The sequence below is a fragment of the Protopterus annectens genome, chromosome 3.part1, assembly GCF_019279795.1.
Source record: "Protopterus annectens isolate FY-2018-M chromosome 3.part1, PAN1.0, whole genome shotgun sequence".
Lineage (NCBI taxonomy): Eukaryota > Metazoa > Chordata > Ceratodontiformes > Protopteridae > Protopterus > Protopterus annectens.
Window position 1 is genome coordinate 334,343,895 of NC_056732.1, and position 17,596 is coordinate 334,361,490.

At 40.0% G+C, this 17,596-nt stretch overlaps 2 protein-coding genes across 8 annotated transcripts; one reads left to right on the forward strand and one right to left on the reverse strand.

Moving 5' to 3' along the window:
- Positions 1 to 873: 873 nt before the first annotated feature.
- On the reverse strand, positions 874 to 9,043 carry HNRNPA2B1 (heterogeneous nuclear ribonucleoprotein A2/B1). 4 transcript variants are annotated; one of them, XM_044066776.1, is made up of 11 exons: positions 8,771 to 9,041; positions 6,952 to 7,062; positions 6,566 to 6,712; positions 5,764 to 5,974; positions 5,367 to 5,462; positions 4,941 to 5,012; positions 3,819 to 3,977; positions 2,806 to 2,937; positions 1,660 to 1,788; positions 1,490 to 1,569; positions 874 to 1,343 (listed from the first exon to the last, which is right to left on the reverse strand). In XM_044066776.1, the coding sequence occupies exons 1-10, from the start codon at positions 8,789 to 8,791 to the stop codon at positions 1,511 to 1,513; spliced, it is 1,137 nt and encodes a 378-aa protein (XP_043922711.1). In that variant the 5' UTR covers positions 8,792 to 9,041; the 3' UTR covers positions 874 to 1,343; positions 1,490 to 1,510. The 4 variants fall into 4 exon arrangements, with proteins under 4 accessions (XP_043922711.1, XP_043922712.1, XP_043922713.1 ...); XM_044066777.1 differs by lacking the exon at positions 4,941 to 5,012 and having other exon boundaries at positions 8,771 to 9,043; XM_044066778.1 differs by lacking the exon at positions 2,806 to 2,937 and having other exon boundaries at positions 8,771 to 9,040.
- Positions 9,044 to 9,511: 468 nt separating this feature from the next.
- On the forward strand, positions 9,512 to 16,977 carry CBX3 (chromobox 3). Of its 4 annotated transcripts, none has more exons than XM_044066781.1 (6): positions 9,512 to 9,614; positions 13,499 to 13,589; positions 14,094 to 14,236; positions 14,815 to 14,980; positions 15,842 to 15,936; positions 16,414 to 16,977. In XM_044066781.1, the coding sequence occupies exons 2-6, from the start codon at positions 13,569 to 13,571 to the stop codon at positions 16,538 to 16,540; spliced, it is 552 nt and encodes a 183-aa protein (XP_043922716.1). In that variant the 5' UTR covers positions 9,512 to 9,614; positions 13,499 to 13,568; the 3' UTR covers positions 16,541 to 16,977. The 4 variants fall into 4 exon arrangements, with proteins under 4 accessions (XP_043922716.1, XP_043922717.1, XP_043922715.1 ...); XM_044066780.1 differs by having other exon boundaries at positions 9,531 to 9,667; XM_044066782.1 differs by lacking the exon at positions 13,499 to 13,589 and having other exon boundaries at positions 9,519 to 9,614.
- The last annotated feature ends 619 nt before the right edge of the window (positions 16,978 to 17,596 follow it).

Sequence of the window (17,596 nt, forward strand, 5' to 3'; positions counted from 1 at the left end):
TACTCAGAGTAAGAAAAAATCCCAGGATTTCTCAAGTTCACCATTTACAAAGCTGTTAAGCAATTTTTTCTTTTATATATATATAAATGCAAATAAACAGAACCTTTAAAGCATTCAACATCACACAACTGGTGAACCTTAAGAAATTTCTTATACGTACTCTGAGGAAAACCGACAATCCTTGGTGTGCAGATCTACATTTTCTGGAGGCTCAGTGTCCTTCCATGTTTATATTAAGCTATGTTCCAGTAAAGAAAAAAAAAAAAAAAGAAAAATAATTTCAACATAGAAAAACACAGCTTACTGTTTACATCCAAGTAAACTTAAACTATACTGAGAAATTATAACTGGTTTCTTTGCATCTCAGAATAGAGAAAGTAAGAAAGTTGAGATCTTACCTAAAAGTTGTACAACTGATGCTTAGCACTACTTTGCTCTACCCCTCTCAGCTTTCGTTGGTTTCCTTACCCCTCTCAGCTTTCGTTGGTTTCCTTAAAACTACTGCAGTAAAAGTTTTGCAGAATTACAGCTCAGCTCAGTTAAGTCTGGCTGAATTTAGTAGACGTTTCAAATTTTCTTGTCCTAGACCTGCTTCCCTGGAAGGGCAACTTGCTGTGGATCTGTCCTTCCCTTGCCATTGAAGTTGTAGTTGCCATCTAAGAGCTAAGAGTGCCTCTTTTGCAGATATATATTCCCTTAGTCCTCTAGAACTTATTTGATGACCTGGAGACAACTTCTCTCAGCAGCACATTCACCTGTAGAACCTTACAGGCCTTACACACAGCATCATATTCACCTGTAGAACCTTACAGGCCTTAAACACTACCAACCCCTTCCCTTACAAATTTCTATTTGTTAAATAAAATAAGACAGTTTTCTTTACTTAACAATATTTTATTAAATCATGAATGTACAACAGCTTCTGGACTACACACTGACAATTTCAAAATAAAATTTCTATTAACACCGTAATCTTTTAGAAACTTCAGAATCTTAAAAATGCTTTCAAGGTCACCTGAAACTTACATGTTTGACATATCAAAAAAAAGGAATGCTGCTAGACTTTTTACAAAGACCACTAAAAGAATTAACAATTAAAAAACTTAAAACCTAAGAAACTGTCTCCAAAAAGGCATTTACAGTCCTTCCTCCACAGCAAGGTAATGTACTTAAATTACTGGATCCATTCACAAAATGGCTCTGTTATCTGCTCTGGTGTCTTCTGTCATACCACTGTATATTAATGCATGACTTAGATAAGAATCTCGTTAATATTTGCTTATTTCGACAACCTGACGCTGTTATCTCTGGGCTCCCATCCTCTCCTATATATACAGTGAAGCCTGTTTCAACAAAAGTAGAGAAAAATTAGAGTTTAGCTAGTTTACCAATCTTGAGACAAGATATCCTACAAATCTTAACTCCTAAATCCAATTTTATAAATACTTTATAGAAAAGCTGTGATTTTAGCAAAAAGAGGGGCACTTACCCAAATCACAGCTGTTGGATCTTAGTATCTGCTTCTCCCTCCATAGCCACCACCGCCACCACCACCACTACCACCAGCACCTGTAAAGACAAAAACAGAAACAACAAGTTGAGCAATCTGCCTTTGGGTGATGACCGAAGGGTGAAAATATTCAAAGTTGCATTAATTACCTCCATATGGTCCACCCATATTTCTGCCACCACCTCCACCATAGAAGTTACCACCTTTCATTGGCCCATACTGCGAAGACTGTTGATTATAGTTGCCAAAGTCATTGTAGTTACTACCACCAAAGTTTCCTGAAGAAAAACAAAAATGACAATGAGTTGCCCAAGTGCATGCGCTTATATTAAGCAAAGTAATGCAGATGCTCCCAAGACAGGAATACAGTGAAGTTGACCACTTAGGGCCACATAAAAATGCAAACCTCAATTCAGTTTTGCAGTTTGCTCTGCTCACCCAGTTACAAGTCAAAACACAGGCAGAGCTACCCCCCACCCAGTTACAATTCAAAACACAGGCAGAGCTACCCCCCAAAGTGAACACTGAACACCCCCAAAGTGAACACTGAACACCTCCCCTTAAACAAAGGCCACCCCCCTAGTCACAAAACTCTCAAGCCAAGCCGTAGAAATCCCAAGCTATAGCAGAAAATTTCAGACTTGTGAAGAATCTAGCACAGAACCTATAAAATTCCCAGCAATAACTAATGCAATTTTTAGTTCAGTGAAGGCTTCAAGAGACTCAGACTGTTCTGTACAAATAAATTTTTGCAACTTGCCACTACTGAATTTCCTACCCAGAAGCCCAGGGACACTTAAATTTCCTCACTCACTGGGTTTCGTCAAGTACAAGACTCTGGATACATAGAGCAGGGGGGGGGGGGGGGACTGCTGCTCATTCAAGCAATGGCACACCTATCACTGCTCACTGAGCTAGGATGCTTAAAAAGCAGATGCCACTGCAGACTATGGTGAGTTGCAGTAACAATTGGAACAATTACAGAACTGCAAAAGTTAGGAGACAAAGGAAAATAGAAAGACTAGACTTACTGGAGTCTATGGGACACAAGTCACTAGTCCTGCTAGCAATTCCTTCAACAGGACATTTAGCAAAATGGAGAACACAGGAAAAAAAAAAAAAAAACCACACACACCCTTCCAAGTATTTTGGGGAGGGCAAAAAAAGCATCTTACAATGAAGTTGCATGCTGTTTGTAGGTAAAGCTCCAAAAACTTGCTTTAATGATAGACCGATTATCCACATCTCCACCATGACTGACATCTTAAGTCCATTTCACATATTGTAGGACCTACCTCCGCCATAGTTGTCATAGCCGCCGCCGCCACCACCACCTCCAAAGCCGCCACCTTGGTTGCCATATCCAGGGCCACCGCCACCATAGCCACCTCTTCCACCTCCATAACCTGGTCCCCCTTGACTACCAGCTGTGGAAGAGAAAGGTTATTTAGTATCTACACAAATAAAGCTTCAAAATAGTCAACTCTGAAGTTTTTTTTTTTTTTTTTTTACAGCTCCTGTTCCCTCCCACATCCAGCCTCCAGACAGCACTGAAGAGCCTGTGCCTATTAAACTATTATGGCTATGCTACAATATTTCATAAGATTTCAAGAGTAGTGTCTTATCCATGCAGAGACTGGATATTAAACAAAAGTCAGTGAGCAGGCTGCATGAGGAAAACAGTGTAGACAAGTGTGTTGTAACAGTAAACTGTACCCATTACATTTACTCCAGTTGGGAGAAACTGGCAATACAATGTTGACAACACAAAGATTCATGCTCACTTGGACTACAGACCACATTTAAAGCTTTCCCTTCAAATACACCTGCTAAAGAGACTTACTAGAAAATTCTGGTAAGCCAGCCAACATTGACCTGCTCACCATCTGGGTAATATTTCAGCATTTGTTAACCGGGAAAGCCTAAGTCCACTTTCAGTGGAGGGCCAGTAGAAAAATCACTTTAAAATATTGGAAGAAATGAAAACACTTGGAAAAACCCATGTGGATGCAGAAAGATATGCAGATTGCACACAGAAGGCACCCCAGCTGAAAATTGACTAGAGAACCTTGTGCTGTGAGGTGACAACTGCTGCACTGTGCCATCCAAGGACAGCTCCTGGATGCTGGAGTCCTTGCTGAATACTGGCAACTTCAGTATAATACCAAAGCCATGTTAATGACTAGTTCCACTTCACCATGAAAATAAACTCAGATGCTGGCTTAAATACAGTAGTACGAGGACAAAGTGATTAAGCATTACCAAACTTGTAAAGACAAGACACAAGAGTAGCTTAAGTTATACCAACCTCCTGGCCCTCCTGGGCCTCCACCATAGCCATCATAACCATCAGAATACCTGGGGCCACCTCCATAACCAGATCCACCTCCATAGCCACTAGGACTTCCTCCGTAGCCAGCACCACCACCACCACCACCACCATAGCCAGGTCCGCCACCATACCCATCTGGAAAAGAGAAAAAGAAACTTAACTCCAGTTTGATACACACACACACTGATGTTCACTGACCAGGGTTAATTTTCAACATGCAAAAGAGAAGCAGAATTCGTGCAACACTTGCCTTAGCCAAGACTACTAAAATTAGTTTAAGGTCAGACAAGAGTCAAATTGCCTGACAAATACCAGCAAGTTCAACAAATCATTCACAACACAAGTGTTTAGAAATTCCTTATGACAGCAACCCATGTCTGACCACTTTGCAATTAAACGCATTCTCTGTCCTCATTTCCAACAAATATTCACATCCTAACACTGGTAATTGACAATTCCATTTGTTAACTGGGTTGGGCCTGACCAGGCCACATGCCCATTTTAAGCAGAGGCCTGGGGAGAACTTCACATGCAGCTAAAATGCTTGCACAATAGTTTGTATTATGTACTTAACAGTACAAGTCTCCAAAAACAAAAATTGTCACTGTGAAACTAGTAAGTTTCTAAACAAGTCACAGTAAACCCAGTATTAATAGCCAAAGCCTCTGCACGATAGCATGGCTTTTGAATTTGTGGCAAACAAAACCTCTACAGGATTAGAGACATGCAATCTGCAAGGGCACCTGCAGTCACTTGGCTGTAAAGGAGTCAAATGATGTTTAAAACTGGTAGTGTAAAACATGTTACAGCAACTTTGGACCACAACACTAGTCACCAGAACCCAGAGGAACAACATGTTAGAACAGCACAGCATTACAGATGTACAGCAAAGTTGGGTTGAAGATTTGTTCACAGCTGTTTGGTGAACCACACTCCACCACAGCATTGACAGTAATTATTCCCACCTTTCCCCTCAGTGAACCAGACTCCACCACAGCACTGACAGCAATTATGCCCACCTTTCCCTTGAATCATGGAACCCCCCACCCCATGTAGAGCTTAGAACCAAGCATGTGCACACATGGAGACAGAACTTACCTGGTCCACCTCTAAAGTTACCCCCTGATCCAGGGCCAAAGTTTCCACCTCCTCTAGGATCTGCACCAGGACCTAGAAAACGGTAAATTAATCAGTACTCCTAATTGTGCCAACATAATTCAAGCCACCCCCCCCCACATAACTAAAAGAAGCCTACAAGATATAGTGGTAAGACAAACCCCAATGCACCTTTCACGGTGATAAAGTTTGCCATCCACTTAGTTAACCATGCCATTACTTCAAATATCAACAGGGCAGCTGCAGCCACTGGATAAACTTTTCACATTAAAGCACAAACTCAGACATTCACCATGTCAGGTGATTAACAGAGATGCAGAAGCTGAAGGTGATATTAGCAAAGTGAACATGTGCCCAGTCTACAAAACTACAGTTAAAAAAAATGCACCCAACACCAAGAAAACTAACCTCTTGCACTCTTCGCATTTATATCCATCATCTCTTCTCGTGACAAAGCTTTTCTCACTTCTGTGTTCTGCCCATTGATTGTGTGGAATTTCTGCACTGTAAAAATATATGAACAAAATCAGTGCATAAAACAAGAGGGAGAATTTCAGAAGTCACTACTGCACTAGACAACCACTTCATTGAAAACTAAGATATTTTAATTCACAAGTCTAAAGTCTTCAGTACTACTGCCCAAGTGGTTCCCCCCAGCAGAAGATTTAGTGCTACTGGTGCTACTCTATGCCCTCAAATTTCTCAAACTATTACTCCATTGACCCAAAATTTGAGCTGTAACCAAATGCTCGATAAACAAGTTACTGAAGGCTGTAAGGGGTTATGTCCACAGCAGATTACTTACATACTATTTTGTCCACAGGGTCATGGTCATCAAATGTAACAAAGCCAAAACCTCTCTTTTTGCCAGTCTGTTTGTCTGTGGGAATCTCTATTGAGTCAATTGAGCCATACTTTTCAAAGTACTCTCTTAGATGATGTTCTTCTGTGCCTGGTTTGATTCTTCCAACAAAAAGCTTCTTTACAGTAATGTGAGCACCAGGCTTTCCAGAGTCCTTCAAAAGAGAACAGGAGGAAAATTTTAGAAGCACGTATTAGAAAGCATTTATCATGACTGCAAAACTAGTCACACAAATTAGCATATGCTTTACCAACAGTCTTAAACTTTCTACTATTATACTTGACATTAATCAGTTTTCACAAAGCTAATGCCACTTCCTGTCCTAGCAGCACAAGTTGAGGCAGGCATAATTTCCTACCTCAATTGCAGTGCCTGGTGGCATTCTTTGCCCATAAATTTAAGGATGGGGGAAATGCAGCAGTAGACCCACAACCTGTTCTAGTTCAACAGGGAAACTTGTGCTGTGGTCCTGCTGCCATTAAAAGGGACACTTCCAGCCCTGGAGACCATACACACCAATTAGGTCTGCCAAGCCAACCTGGTCTTACGCAAGACATTTCAAAACGAGTTTCACGTCAACTTCTGTGAATACCAGTACATTCACAAACATTGGCATGTACCACACTACAATGAATGACAACCTAGACAGATGCAGAAGTATTGCAGTGACAACAACTGTACCATGTTTCTTGCTGCCCCCCAAGCCCTTTTCCCACCCTATTCCAGAAAAAAAGTCACTCCTTACCTCTCTGGCTACTGCCCTTTTTGGCTCCACAACTCTGCCATCAATTGTATGTGGTCTAGCTGACATTGCTGCATCTACTTCTGAGGTGTTTGAAAATGTCACAAAACCAAATCCTCTTGACCTCTTTGTTGCAGGATCTCTCATAACCTGCAGAGAAAGAAAATATTTTAAATTTACGACAAAACCTTGTTTTATGCAATGCTAACATACCAAAAAAACATGTTCCCATCCTGTCAGCTCATACCAGAAGTAGGAGCTAAGAGTCCCACAGTGTGACCCGCCCAAACAGATTAAATGACTACTGCATAACTACTGGCAAAGACAGCAACGTTGTCTACAAAATACCATAGTTAAATGTAAACAATGGTTATTGTAATTTGACTCACCACGCAGTCTGTAAGCTTGCCCCATTGCTCATAGAACTTCCGCAAGCTGTTTTCTGTTGTTTCAAAACTAAGGCCACCAATAAATAACTTCCGAAACTGCTCTCCAGACCTCTGAAACAAGAAATACAAGGAGTCAAACAGAAAAAAAGTTTAATCAAACTGGTCAATCTACCAGTATAGAATAGAAATGTACACGATTATGCGGCTCACCAGCTTACCCACTTATATACCAAAACTTGCGTGTATTTAGACATACCTTTCAGGAGTGTGCTTTGGTTAACAGGCTAAGCTGATGGAAACTCGTTCACATCAGTACCCTGCATTAAGCCTAGGCACTGCATATACGAGGAGTCAAGCCCTCACGTGCCACACCAGACTATTCTCAACCATCTCAAAATCTGGGGACAGTGGAGTGGCTACGTTTCGTCATAGCAATAACCGTACTTCTAAAAATTGAACAGGACCACTAGAAAGTGACTACTTGCAGTGGCACCCCAAGAGAAGCTGGTTGGTTTAACGACTTCCTCTAAAGCAAAGACAAATGAGGACCAAGGGGATCAAATACCGTACCACCGGAAATACATGAAGTAGCATACCTCACTTTACGTCCTTCCGCAGAAAGGACAGATTTTTTTTTTAACAAGCCATTTAGTATGAATTTAATTAACTGTATTGATCCTTCAAAAATAAATTAAATTTCATCCCCAACTTTGGCCTTCACCCCCTCCCTGCAGCCTTCTCGGCTCTTCCAGATTTTTTTAACAGAACTGTGACCACTACACGTTAGGTGTCACATGCGCGCATCTCGCTCCAACAGAAATTCAGGGAGAACGCAATGCTCAGCCAGAGTGCAATTACAGCTCATCGTTGTCCCTGCTTTAAGGGAAAGTTCGGCACCCGGAAGTTTTATCTTCGAACCAGCGCAACGTGTTCAATTATAGAACGCGAGGGGGCCAACTCGTTCAACTTTAACAGGCCACCCGCTCGTATTATACCCATACTACACACTGCTCACAAGAGCAAACAAACTCGCTTGAATCAGGTCATACTCTACTTAAGATAAAATATAGGCTTCAACTCCGAAAGCACACCCTCGCCCACCTAAAAACTTCGATGACTAAATAGTAAGCCCAAATAAAAAAAAGCCTCCCATGCCCGCTAATGATGGCGCCATTTTAACGATCAAGCAATACGAAAAAACCACTAAACACTGTTCCATGTAGTGCGCTAACGTGCAGTGTCCTAATCCAGTGCAAGAGGTTGAACTTCAGTCTATTTTTACTAAAACGATGAAAAACAAATAATCCCGACCACCAAACCTAATTAAAAAACATGTGGACCAATAATCTTACACATAAAATTAAAATGCGCTGTTGGAAAGCGGATGCATAATCGCACGTGGTCACGAGGCCTAAACGATATGAATTACTTAAATTATTAGAGGAAAAAAAATACAGATGAGAAATTTCGCAAACCGTGTAAAATACGACGAGTGGTACAATCTCTATACTCAACCGCGATTGGCGCGCTCTCTTTCTCCACTACACAATAGCTAGTCTAGCGACACTAGTCTTGGGCACTTAAAATGGCCGTAAGCCTATTCCACTACACGTTTCGTTGTTAAAGACAAAACTAAATCAATAAAATTGAATAAGAGAAAAAAAATTGAAGTGGGTGGGGGATCTAGTGTCCACATAAATCAACATTATAAATGCTCAGACACATTGACCCCCAATATCACGATTTGTGAAAATATCGCATTTAACAAGCTACCATAAAGTCAAAACAAACTGTTACAATGGCACAACAAAATACTTACCTCCGACCGTTCTCGATACATCTTAAAGCAGAAGCACCGAAATGCTGTAACTGCACAGACTTAGAATATTAAAAAGATTTATAACTACTCAGTACTATAACCGTTAAAAGCGTGCTAGTCTACAGAACTTTCACCGTACACGAACAGCTTTTTTGTTCTGCTAGCTGAAATGAGCACATGCGTACTACACGCACGCCTATTAAGTTCTTTCTAGATGATTCCTCAATATGCTCAGTTTCTACTAAGGAGAGAAGAAAATAGCGAAGCAGTCCACTAACTGAACTAACGTTTACTTGTACGACACTATTATAGCTACGTAATTCTCATGGAGAATACCCACGCCCTTTTTCCTGTATTCTTTACCCGCCCCCTCATAGTTTACGGAACGAATTACGTCATCTGCATCTAAATGAAATGTATTTATTTTACATTATAATATGGTTACTTGATACCTAATAGTATTAGAGTGTATAATAAAACACTGGTTTTATTCTTTAACGTATAAATCATCATGTGATTGGTTCGTGTCAAATCGATTTTTGGTTTCCGTGCCGGAAAAAGCCGAGCTGATAAACCAATTAATCTGATTTTCGTACATAAAAATATTTACAAAGTAAGTATATGTTTATGTTTTCAAAGATATTTCAAAGTCTAATAATGTGTAGATTTTAGAAAAATCTGAAGTAATGACAGTTTATCGCACACATTCATTAGTACTATGATCCTGCGCAGTGAAAGGAAGTAAATGAGAGGGGGGAGGGGATATTTGGCGCCAGTAGATCGAGCGCTTTCTTGAGTTTATAGATTGTATCGCAGTGATACTACTGCGAGCTAACAATACAGGGTAAGGGTTGGCTATTATTCGTTATAGTTACGGCTTTTACTTTTTATATAAAGGTATGCTATAAACATTCTCTTCTTTTATGGAGAATCTTAGTAGAGATTTAATTTGGTATTTTTTAATGGTTTTGGATAGATATTGGACGTGCAGTAGAAACCCTTCAATTGGTGTATGGTTTTGAGGTAGTATTGAGTATCCGTTTTTAAAGTGAGTTATCTGTTGTGTTTAGGGTGGTGTAGTGTCTTTTTAAAAGGAGAGCTGTCTAATTTGCTGTTTGTGTTGCTCTGTGATGGGGCCTTGTGTTTAGAAATAATGGTAGTACTGCCCTAGGCCGTTGAGCTGTTTGTCTTCATTTTGGTGCTTAAGATAAAAGGGGGTCGATTGGTGATGTTGGTGCGTGTTGTATTTGAACATTTTAGGTTTCTTTTATTGGAATAAGGATATAGGCGGTGCTTGTGTGCCTGCTTTAGTGGGGAGTAGTTGCTTTTAGATGGGTATGCCGGCTCCGTTAAGTTTTTCTAACGGAAAGTCGAACGAAAGGCTTTTGATGGTATTTAAAGGGTGGGTTGTTAGATGCGAATGAGATGTGTAGATGTAGTGCTAATCCTTTTTTTATGAACGAACGGTTAAAATCATGTTAATGTACTTTCCGGTTGTTGTTTGGGGCAACTGTAGGCAAGAGTTGTGGCTAAATTGTGAGATGTTGTAGTTGGTCCTTGCAAAGTCGATTATCCGTTGTGTAAGTAGTGCGTTTACCGTAAGTGTTCTTTCGAGGCTACACGAAAGATGTGAACGGGGAGCCTGTCTTAATTCCGTGCGTTCCATTATTAAGACTGGAATTTTAGAAATGGGGTTTTATTATTGGTGGCTTGTGGGCCTCTCTAACATATATAGATGTTGAAAGTTTAAATTCTTCAAAGGTAAGTGACTTGGGATACGTATTTGCAGTGCAGTACAGCATCAACTGAAATGGTAGGAAGTTGCAACTCTAAAGCGGTGTTCTTGCTGTGGCACTTGACTCCCTAAGAGGCTTTTAGTGCATGCCCTGGTTACGTCTCAAAGAAGCACCACATTGGAACTGGATTAGCCTACTTCTGTATCACTACTCGTGTGTATAACGGTTTGACAGGGTTATCTCCTGCAACTGCAAGCCCAGTAACCAGATGGGTGGCACTTGCTGTTGTGATTTTCAATAACTTAATACATTTTTTTCCATATTAAAAAAAAAAAAGTTTCAGTTGAGGTTTAAGATATGAATTATTAGAGCCAAGAGTTAACCATTGTCAGCTCATAGTTTGGTAGCCAGAGCTTGGAAGATCATGTTGAGTTAATTGAAAATGGATGAAGTTGAGAGATTGTTGCAATTTCTTAGCTACTTCCATTTTGATTATATTGTTATAGGCTAGAACTGTTTACTATCAAATGTTGCAACAGATTATGCTGCTTTGCCTGAATACTGTTTATTAGTCTTGCAACTTATAAAGGGGGCACCCCTAAACCCGAAATTTTGGTGTAGTGCTTCTCTGAAATATTACCAATAACCCTAGTAAGCCACTGAGATTGGACAAAAAATGCTGGCCGTTTTGGCAGTGTCTCTATGGACAGTGACGTATGCACATGTCTAGTGTTGCCTGAACATTACAGTACAGGTTAAGAACCTTATTTTAGCTGCGATTTTCTGTACTGTGGAAGTTGTATATAGTAGTTGTAGTCCATTTTGTTCTGGGTTGCATTGCTGATGTGGACCCCCAGAGCGCTTTTCTCATTTCTGTAATTTTAACCCAATTTGTGTCCTTTAACTGAGTTTGGGTGGTACATCCTGGCTTGTCCATGCTGAGGGGTAGTGTTTTGATAGCATGATGGGAGTGGAACAAGTCTGTCTTCAGGGTTTGGTAAGAGCAGTATGTACTACACCTGCAGTTTAACCAAAATGCTGTAGCCCTTTTCCTTAATAGATAGTAATTGTTTTTTAATACAAGGTTTTGAGATTTTTTTTTCCATTTTACTCTCTGGGGTAGGCTTTGTGTATGACTGTATTGAAGTGTATTAACCTACCAGTTTGTGCAGGAATGGGCATGGCCTGTTTGACAAAGTGGTAGGTAGTGTTTCAATATGTATATACACTGACATGGAGTCATGCGCACAACAATCTCCATCCTTGAAATTGTTCCTTTTGCCTTTTTGCACCCCCCCCCCACCTGCTGAACAAGTGTTGTGCAATTGTGCTGGTACTGCAAACTGTTTCAGCCGTTAACAGTATTGTTTAAAGAAACAGTTTTGCGGTGTGAACTTTGCCCGATTGACTGAAATGTGATGTACAGCATGCATTTTAATTTTATGCCCCTAGTAAAACATTTCTCTCTTGGAAGTGAATGTCCACAATAAAATATTGGGGTGCTTTCAGCACACATTGCAATGCAATTAATATTCAGCATCTATCTGGTGAGGTTTGGGCAGGGCTTGCTACTGCACATCTGGTGGGTTTAATGCACTTCGATATCACCATATGTATTGCATTGGCTTTTCAACCTATATGGCTAAGAGCAGGATTTTTACTAGTTGTATAACACTAAACATCTTGGTCACAGTACCAAACCCAGCCCCACAATGTCTTTTAAATGAAAGCCTAGTTGCTCCATTGCAGTCAAATTCTTAACCCATTTATGATGACCCAGTAATGAATCTTCAAATTGAGATGATATTTTGATTCCATACTTACTGGCTTACCTTTCTAACTTGTTAGAGGACTCCCTGGCATGACATTTCTGCTAAAAACCTAATTGGTGTCAGTTCATTTGGGTGTTTGGAGAGGAGTGCTCCTGTGGAGGTAATCTGTTCTGTTCTAAGATCACTGCACATACACTGGGATGAATTAGTCTGTGTTAGTGGGATGGACAAGTTTGTCCAGGGTTGGTGCCCTCCATTATGTCTGTGTGCTGGGATATGTGCAGGCTCCAACAGTCGGGCGCTTCATCTGTTGTTTGAGTAGTCCAGCAATTTGAAGTTTTGCTTTGCCTTGCCTCTCTACCCCTGTGCTTGTAAAAAAAAAAAAAAATTGGAAGCCCATTCACAGATGTGAATGGGGTTAAGCTCTGGTAAATACTGGTGACTGTTTCCACTTTAAGAATAAATAGAAAATGTTGGCATCTGACACTTCTGAGGGTATACTGTTTAATGGCATTGCAAAACTGTTCTGTTTTCTTTGTGTTTTCTTTCTGTAGAATTCTGCTGGAGAAAGGTTACTGCCAGTTTTATTGCAATAGTCTTGTGCTAAATGTTTGTCTAGTTTCTATCTACTTATTCAGTAGAACTTTAATTTGTTCATTTACCTGATGTGCATAGCTTCATTTCTCAAGGTTAAAACTTTTCAAGTTGCATTTGAAACCACTGTGCTATATGCCCATTACACTTTTTTTACAGAACAAACCTACAGTCTAGTATTTCAGTAAATGTTAGTATACAGTAAGTGTTTAAACTGTAAGAGCTGTCTTTAATCAGAACAATATTGTAACTGATGGAAGTGCAGAGATGCTGAAAGGCTTTGTTCTGTGGGTATGGGGGGGGGGGGGTATCTGGTTCATGGGAACAGTTATGTGGTGAGAAGTTTGCTTTGGGGATAGTAGCATATGATTCCATAGTACAGATTGCCATCCGTGGAAAATTATCAAGTGCTGTAGAGAATGTGGTATTGATTGCACAACTTTGAAATTGTCTAAAACCTAGAATGCAATTTAATCTGAAGTTTTATTTGTTATGGTGTTGGGGGGGGCTTAAACAGCATAGTGTCCAGATGCCCAATTTTGTTGTCTTGTTTTATGAAATGTAAGTGTGCCTACACCCTTATGCTTATTAATTGGTTGCTCTTTTGTTGCAAACATTGTTTACAGGATTGGAAAAAATCAGAAATCAGACTGCATTTTATTTTCTAGACTGCTTAGGCAATAAATTTTTCCGATTATGGACTCAAAAAAAACTAAGGTAGGAGGTTTAAAACATTTTTGCCCACACTGCATTGTCTGTTCGTGCATTTTTCTACCTGTTGCACCTTCAAGCCTTGTTAATCTTGTTTTTCTCTATTTGTATATTACTATTTCAAGTAATTCCTTGTCTTTTCTTGCGTTATTTTGTTTTTCCAACTTGGTTACAAGACTGTCTTTATATACACGCACTTTGTTTTATTTTTGGCCTTGGTATTTGCTGTTTTGAGAAGCCTCTGAAATTTAGTGGTTTGGAATGAGGGAGCAACCTATATAGCAGGGTGTAAAATTGGGAAGGGTAAGAATTTTGTGGTTTATATGCAATTGTGCTGTGCTTGTATATTTGTATCTGTGGTGCAAAAACATAGGCTCAAAGTACAGCAAGGTGTGGGGTGTTTTTTTTTCCCCTCTTTCCCTTCGTTTTCTACATTTCCCTTTGTACTTGTCTTGTTTTCTTTGCTTCATCTCAGTGTGAAGAACTTGCGTTTTAACTTTTTTTTTCTAGCACGCCATGGGAAAGAAACAGAATGGCAAGACCAAGAAGGTTGAGGATGCAGAGCCGGAAGAGTTTGTTGTGGAGAAAGTCTTGGATAGACGAGTCGTAAATGGAAAAGTTGAATACTACTTAAAGTGGAAAGGTTTCACAGAGTAAGAATGCTCTGTTTTGATTTATTTTGTTTGACTCCTTGACTTTGAGATGAGGCAAGTTTTTTTCCCTCTAGCTTTGAGGCTAGGGAGCAGTTTCATTTCAGGCTGTAGCAAGTTAGCACGGGAGGAGTCTGTTGGTGATCCATATCCAGTCTGTGGAGCGAGTTGGTATAGCAGTATGGCAGAAGAAATTTTACCATCTCGAGTAGTAGGTGAACACTTAACTGGAAGGAAAACATTTTAGTCTGTAGTGCAGTAGCAGCCCCCCATTGACTAACTTACACAAACACTCTTTACTGGCACACCTGTGCTGTATGTTTAGGGAAGCTTTCACTCTCCTCCGTTATTCAACTTGTTACTGTCCTTCCATCAGTATAGGTATGGGGCAACATTGCTGCAGAGCATTACAGTCTTCATGTACTTGAAGTGAGTTGAACTTTTGTGAATAAACTTGCTGGCTGCTGGTAATTTGCACACGTGGTTTAAAATTTCATAACTCTAATTTAAAGTGTTGCTAATAAAAGCTGGGTGTAAATAGATGGGCTTAATTTTGTATCTTAATCTGCAATATTTTATAGTGCAGACAACACATGGGAGCCAGAAGAGAACTTAGACTGTCCAGAGCTGATTGAAGCATTTCTCAACTCTCAGAAAGCTGGCAAGGAAAAACCTGATGCTGCCAAACGAAAATCTTTGTCTGATAGTGAGTCTGATGATAGTAGAAGCAAGAAAAAGAAAGAAGTGGTAAGTGCTGTGTAGTAGGATCCAGCTGCTAGTTCTTGCTTTTACTGTTAATTGGGCTGTAGGCTTTTGTATGCCCTTAGTGGGAAAACTGGATTGCTGAATGAATTGTAACAAAGCACATTTTTGGTGGTGACTATTGATTTTGTGGTATAGTGTTGTATTTTATAGCCTTTAATGTTTATGGTTTGGCTATTGTGGCCCATTTAAAGGGAAGAAGGTACTGCAGTAAAATGAACTGAAAGCCGCTGTTTGAGTGGCAGTTGGGTGGAGGGTGAATTGTCACTGTATGTTTTAAAGCCAGAAGTAGATGAGACTTCTCAGCATGTGGGAGGTGTCCTGGGTCTATGTGGCAGGAGCCCACCCTACTGTAAGAAACATCTCCATTAGATTTATTGAATAGTCCAGGATGGTACTTTTTGTTGCACTGTAACATTTCATAAAACATGTACTGCATCTGCTTATAGTATTAACTGAAAAATGAAATGCCTGGCAAATGTACTTTCGAAGTCTGCAGTTGAGGATTGTTTTACTGACAAGTTGGTAAAAGCTGTGCTATGTGTGGGGTATAGTTCTTGCCTTTTTTTAACACTATTGCTTGTACTTGGCTGTGCCTTTTTTGCAGCTGTTTACTTGCTAGCAGTCGTGCAGCATGTGGAAGACAGTTTTTGAATTAAGTGACTGATGCCACTCCTATGCTCTGCTGATTGGCTTTCATGCATTTTTATTAAATGCCACCACCCCACCCAGATTGCTGGGGTGTGGGCTGCTTTCTTGTGGTACTGAGCCTACTGGCTGGCTAAATAGGTGGTCTTGTGTCTCAAATGGCATCTTCAGTATCTCTCCTCTTGTTTTTCTTTGCAGTCTGACAAGCCACGAGGGTTTGCTCGAGGTCTGGAGCCAGAACGTATAATCGGTGCCACTGACAGCAGTGGTGAATTAATGTTCCTTATGAAATGGTAAGGTGTACAAGCCTTTTGGCATGACTGTATAAGTAAGCTCAAGTGTGAACATGTTGCAATGCTTTTTTACGCCCATATTGGCAGTGTTTATGAATATTCACACTACCTCATATTTTAATATGTCAGCTTAAAAATCACTTCGGACAAGAAAAATTTGTTTCTTTTTCGGTCTACATTGCATCTACTATGTGTATACCAAACTGAAATTACATCTTGGCAGATGTCATTCCTCACTTGTTGGTGTATGGTCCCCATACTTTAGGAAATGGACAAGTTGATGCACTTAACAACATTCTTGGTTGAAACTGCTGTTAAAGTCTTCTTGGGAGGGTGATGATGGATTTCTACACCACAGTTCTCTTAGGGGAGTATTGGAGCTTTGTGTAGTAGACCTAACAATGCATTTAGACACCATAAACGCGGTCTACATTAGTTTTCAAAAACTAACTCTTGTTTTTTCCCTACTTCTAACAGGAAGGACTCTGATGAAGCAGACTTGGTACCAGCAAAAGAGGCTAATGTTAAATGTCCTCAGATTGTGATTGCTTTTTATGAAGAAAGATTAACTTGGCATTCCTGCCCTGAAGATGAAGCCCAATAAACTTACCATGGAGTAGTGGCTCATTGATATGAGAACTGTAAATGGTGTCAGCGTTAGTCAAGTCCTACTTTCAGAAGCTTCCATTTTCTAAAATGGGAGTGCCGTTTTCTGCATTTATGGCATAGAACACTTGACTTTTTATCATGTGAATACAAGTAAAATCAACTGCTCTTTAGGCTTCCTGTTTTTTGTTGCTAACTTTCAGTTGTGTCCTAAGCTCTGTATTCTAGCTGCTGCTTTCTTAGTTTCTGTATCTTATGTGCATGTATGGGTAGAATTAACTGAAGTTTGTTTTTTTTTAGGGCCAGTTTTTATTGGGAGGCCTCTGTCTCGCAAGGTTCCATGTCAGCTGGAAGTAGTAGTAAATGGCAACTTGTAAATTGTTTACTTTATTGTAAATATTGGTGAACACTGTTCAATAAAATAGTTTTTATATACATTTTGTAGAAAGTCTTTTCCAAAACAAAAGAAATGAATCTGATTATTAGGGATCTGATCTACATAGCAATAGATTTCATGTCACATTAAAAATTAGGATTGTTTAAGCTTTAATAGTGGTGGCAGCAAATGAGGCAACTCGACCTGTTGTGCATTAATCTGTAAGTAGCTGTATAACTAAAAAGGGTGGCTTCCCCAGGAGTAAATTGTCAGGTCGCAGTCGGTAAGTGATGGTGCTGTAGGATTACAGTACTGACTGGGCTGGCTACAAGTATGCCGCTTCTCAAATTAGCTTGTGGGAGGGGTGTTTTTTCACTATGATGTCACTTAAAAGGGACAATCCCAGTGTTTAAAATTTGGGTCCAACTTTAGGCTAGCCAACTAACGCCCACTTTGTACGTCACTTAAATTCCCCACCCACAATGTCTTTGTTCCTGCAAGTCCTCAATTCCAGTCTTGTTTCTCTTCCACTGAATTATCTTTCCATTTTGCGTTCCTCCAAGAAGTGGATGCATTTCCACTTAATATTCTCCATTTTGTTCAGTTTCTGCATGTTTAGGAATGCATATTTTCCTTGCATTAGCAGCTTTTGTTCAGGGGATATTTGCATCAAGTCAC